The sequence below is a fragment of the Gadus chalcogrammus genome, chromosome 14 (assembly GCF_026213295.1).
Source record: "Gadus chalcogrammus isolate NIFS_2021 chromosome 14, NIFS_Gcha_1.0, whole genome shotgun sequence".
Taxonomy (NCBI): domain Eukaryota; kingdom Metazoa; phylum Chordata; class Actinopteri; order Gadiformes; family Gadidae; genus Gadus; species Gadus chalcogrammus.
Window position 1 is genome coordinate 30,309 of NC_079425.1, and position 9,692 is coordinate 40,000.

Consider the following 9,692-nt stretch of genomic DNA (forward strand, 5'->3'; position numbering starts at 1 on the left):
CCAACAGATCCCTGGTCCCGGGATCCAGTCGGACCAGTGGTCCCAGTCTGACCAGTGGTCCCAGTCTGACCAGTGGCCCCGTAGGACCAGTGGCCCCAGTCGGACCAGTCGTCCCAGAAGGACCAGTGGTCCCGGTGCCCCGTAGGACCAGTGGCCCCAGTCGGACCAGTGGTCCCGGGGCCCAGTAGGACCAGTGGTCCTGGTCCCAGTAGGACCATTGGTCCCAGTAGGACCAGTGGTCGTGGTCCCAGTAGGATCAGTGGTCCTGATCACAGTAGGACCACTGGTCCGGGGGCCCAGTAGGACCATTGGTCCCAGTAGGACCAGTGGTCCTGGTCCCAGTAGAACCAGTGGTCACGGGGCCCAGTAGGACCAGTGGTCCCAGTAGGCCCAGTAGGACCAACCAGTAGGAGGAGAGAGGAGCAGTAGGTGGTGAGCTGGTCCAACTCGGCTCCTATTGGCTGCACTGGACCGTGAGCCGACTGCCAGGCAGGCAGTGGCGACAGAAGACAAGCGGAGCGTCTCAGAGTAAAGGCCTGCCGCAGCTTGAACCACACCGGGGGACGACCCTGTGAACTACACCGGGGGACAAGACGCTCTCCGTGGAGGTCCTAGCTCTACCCGCACCGCACTGTTCTACTCTCGCTTTAAAGGATACGAGGGTCTCGATCGGTCTGGTGACGCGACAGAAGGAAGCTAGTGAGGCTAACAGGGTTAGCTGATCTAACCCCGGGGTTAACTGATCTAAATCCTCAGATCAACACTTCACACTTTAACCAGATATTTGGTTTCTTAAAGTTGTTTGTTCCTTAGCGTTGGAGCCCGGTTGTTCGGTACTTTATTATTCAGGACGTTACTTCGGAAACCTGTTTACATTTCTTCGTTCGAACTTCGATTCAAGTTTAGCCTAGCTGCTACCTATCTTAGCCTAGCGGCTACTTAGATTGGCCTAGCTGCTACCTAGCTTAGCCATAGCTGCTACCCAGCTGTAGCTTCCATCAGTCAGCCGGTTCCTTAAAATCGTCCAACATCCAGAACTGTGTTTCATTCAGCGGACTAGCATGTCGCCGGTAGCTCCTCCACGTCGGCGGGTCACAGAGCCGAGCAGCTCCGCGGTGTGCTAGCCTCTCCAGGGCTAACCTCATAGCCGAGCAGCTCCGCTGTGTGCTAGCCTCTCCAGGGCGAACCTCTTTTGGGTTTTGTTACTGGTTCTCGGAAAAAGATGGATCTGTAATGTAGAATAGCGCTATGCTGTCATAGAATCACCCGTTTATTTGAAGCTAAGTAACTAGCACTGAGTTAGCCTGCTTCATGCTAACGTGGGGCTAACCTGCTAAAGTTGGAACATTGCCTTCTGTTGAATTCATGAGGCTCTGAGGTCTCTGGACTCTCTCGATTCGTACTTGCGGGGTCGGAGGTCTCTTGACTCTCTCTAAAGTAGTCCCTGGGGGTTCGGAGGTCTCTGGACTCTCTCAAGTCGTCCCTGGGGGGTCGGAGGTCTCTGGACTCTCTCAAGACTTCCCTGGGGGATCTGAGGTTCCTCTTGGATTTTGATATTGTTTGATTGACGAGCAACATTTTCTCCAGAGGATCTGGACTTCTTGGACGTTTTGTTTTGAAACAGAAAGTAAATTGGACTGAAGATACCCTACCCTACAAGGTGAGATGGTTCACTAACCCTAACTCTACAAGGTGAGATGGTTCACTACACTAACCCTAACCCTACAAGGTGAGATGGTTCACTAACCCTCACCCTACAAGGTGAGATGGTTCACTACACTAACCCTAACCCTACAAGGTGAGATGGTTCACTAACCCTAACTCTACAAGGTGAGATGGTTCACTAAGGAAACGATCACTCAGGTACAGTGCATGGTGAATGCAATGTGTTCAAGTACAGGCCTATCGTCGAACCCTAAAAGGAAGGGTTAACCCTAAGTGCCCTGACCCTGGCGATCCACAGGACATGTAGATTCATTTTACTAAGGGGATCAATTGGATTACTTCAAATAGCCTTGATGACTAATGGGTGGTGATGATGTAACGACACGTCTGCCTGTACATCAACACTATTGAGTGGTGATCGGGGTTATGGTTTCTGTATGCCCAGTGAACACACACTATGGTTTATCTTTTAGATCTCTGGGTATGTCAGTCAGACTAGACATCTGTCGATCCGTTATTTTGATGCTGGGTTGGTATGTCAGTCAGACTAGACATCTGTCAATCCTTTATTTTGATGCAGGGTTAGTGGCGTATGGCTCCTCCCCCCCTGTTCACTCACGAGTTGATTTGGCTTGACCTCCTTATCCAATTCAGTCGATTGTCATTCGTCATTATTCATCCGGATCCTTGTTGGCGTACTATAGAGTCTAGGTTAAACAGGCTCTTGTTTTATACCCTATTCTATTAAAGGTCCCATGACATGCCACCAGGTGTGAGTGGGATTAGGCCGTATTGAAAATCTGGCTCTTCTGACATCACAAGTGGGCGTGTCCACCTACATGTACGCTGGATAGATCAGTCTACCAGCCTACCCAGTGGACTGTAGCAAACGTTGCTTATCTATCCGGGCCACATCTAGGTGGACACACCCACTTGTGATGTCAGAAGATCCATATTTTCAAAACAGGTTGTAACAGCTATTCACACTCACACCTGGTGGCATGTCATGGGTCCTTTTAAAAGTGCCAAACATACAGCAGTGCTTTTCGGCGTTGACCGTCCAAATGATTTTTGCATGTATACCTTCAGGTAGGCCTATGTGTAAAATGTAAATCCATGTCACATGGTTGTAACTTGCCCTAAGACAATGATGAGGACTCTCTGTGTGTACTTCCATAGCCTCTCTGTCAAGCATTTTTCAAGGCACTGCTTAAATTACCCAAATCTTTAGCTAATGGAACAGTATTGGCCTCTAAGCTTTTATATTAATGCATCTTATTCATACATAGATTGAAACCATTTCCCAATAGAGAGAAATCAATAAAATGTTAAATCATATTTTCAAAAAAAGATTACAATAATCTTGCAAACTCCAAATAGTTGAGGCCGATCTTCTTTGTGTGATGCGCTGACGGTGGCCTCTATCCCTCTCTTTGGACTGCTCTCTAACCCCTGGGGCTCTCTCCCATGTTGGCCCTGACCCAGATGATGTGCGAGGTGATGCCCACCATCAGCGAGTCAGACGGGCCAGGGGCCGGCGGCCGCGGCTCTGGCTCCCCTCTGCAGTCGGACTCAGAAGGCCACTTTGAGTCCCTGATGGTGTCCATGCTGGAGGAGAGAGACCGCCTGCTGGACACCCTGAGGGAGTCCCAAGAGAACCTGGGCCTGACGCAGGGCAGGCTGCACGAGGTCAGCCATGAGAGGGACTCCCTGCAGAGACAGCTCAACACCGCGCTGCCACAGGTAATGGGGGGATTATCTGTGCTTAGTGTTTACCAGGGTTTACCTGTGTTTAGTGTTTACCTGTGTTTACCAGGGTTTACCTGTGTTTACCTGTGTTTACCAGGGTTTACCAGTGTTTACCTGTGTTTACCTGTGTTTAGTGTTTACCAGGGTTTACCTGTATTTAGTAGGGATGCACCGAAATAAATTCTTGGCCAAAACCGAAAATGAGGAAACCAAGGTCAAAAACCGAAACACCGAAAAATAATTATTATGCCAATTATTAGTACAATGCGTTAATGCCTATGACTGTGTAATAACTTCATTAAAATCAAGGCATTGCAATTTTTGCAAATTGCTATACGTGGGTCTTTCTCAGAAACATTGAACAACGTCCACACCGCAGACAAGTGTGTGCTGGCCGCGCTTTTTGTTTGCGTCATCACAAATTTCTGTTTCGGCCGTGTAGTTTCGGTGATAAAAGTATTTGGGCCGAAAACCGAAAATGCGCTTTTGGGCCATTTTCGGCTGAAAACTTTCGGTGGCCGAACATTCGGTGCATCCCCTAGTGTTTAGTGTTTACCAGGGTTTACCTGTGTTTAGTGTTTACCTGTGATTACCAGGGTTTACCAGGGTTTACCTGTGTTTAGTGTTTACCAGGGTTTACCTGTGTTTAGTGTTTACCTGTGTTTTCCAGGGTTCACCAGGGTTTACCAGGGTTTACCTGTGTTTAGTGTTTACCTGTGTTTACCTGTGTTTACCAGGGTTTACCTGTGTTTACCTGTTTACCTGTGTTTACCATGGTTTACCTGTGTTTACCAGGGTTTACCTGTGTTTACCAGGGTTTACCCGTGTTTACCAGGGTTTACCTGTGTTTAGTGTTTACCTGTGTTTACCAGGGTTTACCTGTGTTTAGTGTTTACCAGGGTTTACCTGTGTTGACCTGGGTTTAACCAGGTTGACCTGGTTTGACCTGGGTTGACCTGGGTTTAACCAGGTTGACCTTGGAGTAGGGCTGGGCGGTAAACCGATTTTATCGATTAACTCGAGTGTGTAGCTCACGTCGACTTGTTTAAATGAAAATCGGTTTTCTCTTCAACATCCGCCAACGCTTCCCTCTCAGCTCCCGTAGTTCGGAATGGGATCAGCCCTCCCCCCGCACAGAGCGCGCATTAACCAAAGTGATACACAAACATGGCAGCGAGTGTGACAAGTTGTATACAACAATTTATTCATATATGTATAATCTATTTTGAGGTAAACATAATTCATTTTAAATATCTGTGTGGTTCAATAATTCGTCGATCTGTTGGTAATGCCTCGGGGCTCCAGGGATCGCGCTCCTCCTCCTCATTCAATACAGACGAGTGAAGGAAAGAGCTGCGTGTGTGTTTTCTCATTCTTCTCCCGTTACTATTCCCTTTTTTAAGGTAATTACCATTTGCAAAACACTGTATATTTATGAACAAATGTTGAACTTTTTAATGTTATGTTGGCACTTTATCAGAACTACCTCTTATCATTAGTAATATTTAATGTTTGCAGAAATATTTTATTTTATATTTTACATTTTATGTTATGTTACAGGTTACACTGTTTACAATAGCAGGGCCTGCCCTAATGCCTTTTTTATGTGAATCGATTTAAATCGGAAATCAGATTTTCTTTTAAAAAGTCTGGGATTATTTTTTAAGGCCACATCGCCTAGCCCTACCTGGGAGGACTTTCGTTTACTAGGGTTGACCTGGGTTTACCTGGCAGTCTGACGTCTGGAATCAACTGGAAAACGTTTAATATTGCTCATTTTGAGAAATTTTCGTCAATTGGCTTAAACTGATAAGAAATAATATCAAAAGTTGGCCTGATTATTGTAGTAACCAAAATTATTTAATAATTGTCAAATGACAGACGAGTTGGCACAAATACAAGTCGGGTGTTTTGGGAGGGGGGGGTGGAGGATCTTCCCCTCACAACTTGTCACTACTTTGAGAAACATGTCAAACATGCTATTGATTGGACCCGTAGAAATACGCATGATGATCTCTCAAAGTCTAAAGCCCATGTGAAGAACAAGGAATAGCTCCCTGTTACCAGTTTCAAAACACCAGCAGTAGTGTGCTATTGTGCACAGATTCCAGACGGGAATGTAAAGGACTTTTTGGAGCCGAGTCTGACGCACTCTTAGAAAACATAAAACAGCCTGTTCATAGTGTAGCATTGCGGACGGGGGAGAGAGTTGAGCGACAATGAGAGAAGCCTCCGACATACCCACCGGGCCCCGTGTGCAGGGATGGGCAACTGGCGGCCCGCATCCTCACTCAGTGCGGCCCGCATCCTCACTCAGTCAGGCCCGCACATAAAAAAAGAAATAAAAAACAAAGAATAATAATAATTGATCGAGTTACAGAAAACTCGGTCAAGAAAGATGAGAAGAATTCATAGAATTCGAAGGCAAACCCATGCGTCTAGTTTGCTTAGAAGCGATATCATTCATTTAAGATATCCACTTAAGTCTCCACTACAACTACTACAACTGCTTGTTGGGTTTGAGTTCATTGAGTTGTTGCAGTTAATGTTGGGCCACTGTTTTTCAGTTTTTTGACTTCATTGAATGATGATGTATGTGAGCCCTTTGCACTGATAAAAATACTGACCATTCATTTGGCTGTTTGAGCATGGAAAACATGAAATGAATGTATGTTGGTTCAATTAACATACCGTACATAGGTTATGATTCTGGATGATTTTTTAGGTAGTGGCCATCCCCAAAATGCACCAGAATACAGGAAATCATATCTACCAAATTCAAAATTGTGTAGCTTCTCTCAGCTCACGTTTAGTTGAAGTGTGCAGTCATGTGGCCCTCCGATGGTTATGATGAAAAATGTGGCCCTCTTCATCATGAAAGTTGCCCATCCCTGCCCGTGTGTTTGACCAGCAGAAGACGGTTCAACTGAAGATCCTTCTTAACATAGTCATTTCTGAGCTGTCTGCATGTATGTTATTATTCCCAAACACCGAACTATCGTGGTGAAATATTGCGATGTGTCACTAGCTGTCTGCCTCTCCATACAGCTGACGTTTTATTAATTCCCAAAAGTATTTCTGATGATAAAATGATCAAAAATCATGATACACAATTCTGAATAAAACAAAACGGAATTTGCGAAAAAATAAAATGGAATTTGGAAAATAATAAAATGGATTTCCTAGGGCTCTACAAGTTGGGCGATATCTCTCCGGTCTTCCCCAGCCACTCCTTGTGTGAATACCCTGAACCCACCACAGGTTCTTTAATGATTAGCATCTTCCTGTTTTATGCACCATATTGTCCAAAATAAGACTCACTCACTCACTCACTCACTCACTCACTCACTCACTGGACTCACTCACTCACTCACTCACTTCCACTTCAACCTTTTGGAACCTGTAGTATCAATCCCTGGAAAGTACATCTTGCTGGTGTAAACTATATAGGAGGGGATAGTTGAGGGGTGGTTAACCCTAACCCTATATAGGAGGGGAGAGTTGAGGGGTGGTTAACCCTAACCCTATATAGGAGGGGAGAGTTGAGGGGTGGTTAACCCTAACCCTATATAGGAGGGGAGAGTTGAGGGGTGGTTAACCCTAACCCTATATAGGAGGGGAGAGTTGAGGGGTGGTTAACCCTAACCCTATATAGGAGGGGAGAGTTGAGGGGTGGTTAACCCTAACCCTATATAGGAGGGGAGAGTTGAGGGGTGGTTAACCCTAACCCTATATAGGAGGGGAGAGTTGAGGGGTGGTTAACCCTAACCCTATATAGGAGGGGAGAGTTGAGGGGTGGTTAACCCTAACCCTATATAGGAGGGGAGAGTTGAGGGGTGGTTAACCCTAACCCTATATAGGAGGGGAGAGTTGAGGGGTGGTTAACCCTAACCCTATATAGGAGGGGAGAGTTGAGGGGTGGTTAACCCTAACCCTATATAGGAGGGGAGAGTTGAGGGGTGGTTAACCCTAACCCTATATAGGAGGGGAGAGTTGAGGGGTGGTTAACCCTAACCCTATATAGGAGGGGAGAGTTGAGGGGTGGTTAACCCTAACCCTATATAGGAGGGGAGAGTTGAGCGGTGGGAGTGTGTGGAAAAAGACGGAGACAAAGGAAGACTTGTTTTAAGTTGTGAACTGATGTTAGCATAGAGCTAATGTTGTTTTTAGCATAGAGCTAATGTTGTTTTTAGCATAGAGCTAATGTTGTTTTTAAGCATAGAGCTAATGTTGTTTTTAGCATAGAGCTAATGTTGTTTTTATTATAGAGCTAATGTCGTTTTAAGCCAGATGTGACTTCAAGAAGTGCTTTTTCTTTTTTTCTTTATGGACATGTAGCCAGGACAGCGGCACGGACATTGACTAGCCCCAGAGCTCGGAGTTGGACCACTAGTAATCATTGGGTTATTAATGGTTGACCCTTATTAATGGGGTGCAACAATCCACAACCCTCAAAGTCTGTGGTGACTGGTGAGTGGATATTTCAGAAATGGATCACTCCATTTAATATAATTTAATATACATTTAATTGAGCATAAAATAGGTTAAATAATAAGCTTACTGTTTGGATATATCCCTGCATTGAAGACTTTATTCCTATTGAAACTAAATACAATTATATAGTTGCAAGGGTATGACTCCACAACCACAATCTAGTCTGAATCGATGCGATGACGTCTCCACGCTCTGTTCTTCTGCCTGTTAGGGATCCTCTGCCTGTTAGGGATCCTCTGCCTGTTGGGGATCCTCTGCCTGTTGGGGATCATCTGCCTGTTGGGGATCCTGTTGGGGATCCTCTGCCTGTTAGGGGTCCTCTGCCTGTTGGGGATCCTCTGCCTGTTGGTGATCCTCTGCCTGTTGGGGATCCTCTGCCTGTTGGGGATCCTCTGCCTGTTGGGGATCCTCTGCCTGTTGGGGATCCTCTGCCTGTTGGGGATCCTCTGCCTGTTGGGGATCCTCTGCCTGTTGGGGATCCTCTGCCTGTTAGGGATCCTGTTGGGGATCCTCTGCCTGTTAGGGATCCTCTGCCTGTTGGGGATCCTCTGCCTGTTGGGGATCCTCTGCCTGTTAGGGATCCTCTGCCTGTTTGGGATCCTCTGCCTGTTGGGGATCCTCTGCCTGTTGGGGATCCTCTGCCTGTTAGGGATCCTCTGCCTGTTGGGGATCCTGTTAGGGATCCTGTTGGGGATTCTCTGCCTGTTAGGGATCCTGTTAGGGATCCTCTGCCTGTTCGGGATCCTGTTGGGGATCCTCTGCCTGTTGGGGATCCTCTGCCGGTTGGGGATCCTCTGCCTGTTAGGAATCCTGTTGGGGATCCTCTGCCTGTTGGGGATCCTCTGCCTGTTGGGGATCCTCTGCCTGTTGGGGATCCTCTGCCTGTTGGGGATCCTCTGCCTGTTGGGGATCCTCTGCCTGTTAGGGATCCTGTTGGGGATCCTCTGCCTGTTGGGGATCCTCTGCCTCTTAGGGATCCTGTTAGGGATCCTGTTGGGGATCCTCTGCCTGTTGGGGATCCTCTGCCTGTTGGGGATCCTGTGCCTGTTGGGGATCCTCTGCCTGTTGGGGATCCTCTGCCTGTTAGGGATCCTGTTGGGGATCCTCTGCCTGTTGGGGATCCTCTGCCTGTTAGCGATCCTCTGCCTGTTGGGGATCCTCTGCCTGTTAGGGATCCTGTTGGGGATCCTCTGCCTGTTGGGGATCCTATGCCTGTTAGGGATCCTCTGCCTGTTAGGGATCCTGTTGGGGATCCTCTGCCTGTTGGGGATCCTCTGCCTGTTGGGGATCCTCTGCCTGTTAGGGATCCTGTTGGGGATCCTCTGCCTGTTAGGGATCCTCTGCCTGTTAGGGATCCTGTTGGGGATCCTCTGCCTGTTAGGGATCCTGTTGGGGATCCTCTGCCTGTTAGGGATCCTGTTGGGGATCCTCTGCCTGTTGGGGATCCTCTGCCTGTTGGGGATCCTCTGCCTGTTGGGGATCCTCTGCCTGTTGGGGATCCTCTGCCTGTTGGGGATCCTATGCCTGTTAGGGATCCTCTGCCTGTTAGGGATCCTGTTGGGGATCCTCTGCCTGTTGGGGATCCTCTGCCTGTTGGGGATCCTCTGCCTGTTAGGGATCCTGTTAGGGATCCTGTTGGGGATCCTCTGCCTGTTGGGGATCCTCTGCCTGTTAGGGATCCTGTTGGGGATCCTCTGCCTGTTGGGGATCCTCTGCCTGTTGGGGATCCTCTGCCTGTTAGGGAACCTCTGCCTGTTGGGGATCCTCTGCCTGTTAGGGATCCT

At 47.7% G+C, this 9,692-nt stretch overlaps 1 protein-coding gene across 6 annotated transcripts in view; it reads left to right on the forward strand.

Annotated features, from left to right (window-relative positions):
• The first annotated feature begins 401 nt into the window (after window positions 1-401).
• The window catches only part of ppfia1 (PTPRF interacting protein alpha 1), a 63,013-nt gene continuing 53,722 nt past the window's right edge, over window positions 402-9,692 (forward strand). For 2 of the 6 annotated variants that reach the window (XM_056608491.1, XM_056608494.1), the window contains exons 1-2: window positions 404-1,660; window positions 3,151-3,408. In XM_056608491.1, coding sequence (XP_056464466.1) covers window positions 3,151-3,408 — 258 coding nt within the window. In that variant the 5' untranslated portion in view covers window positions 404-1,660. Of the gene's footprint in view, window positions 1,661-3,150; window positions 3,409-9,692 lie in introns of all 6 variants that reach the window. The other 4 variants (XM_056608489.1, XM_056608493.1, XM_056608492.1 and 1 more) reach the window with 4 other exon arrangements.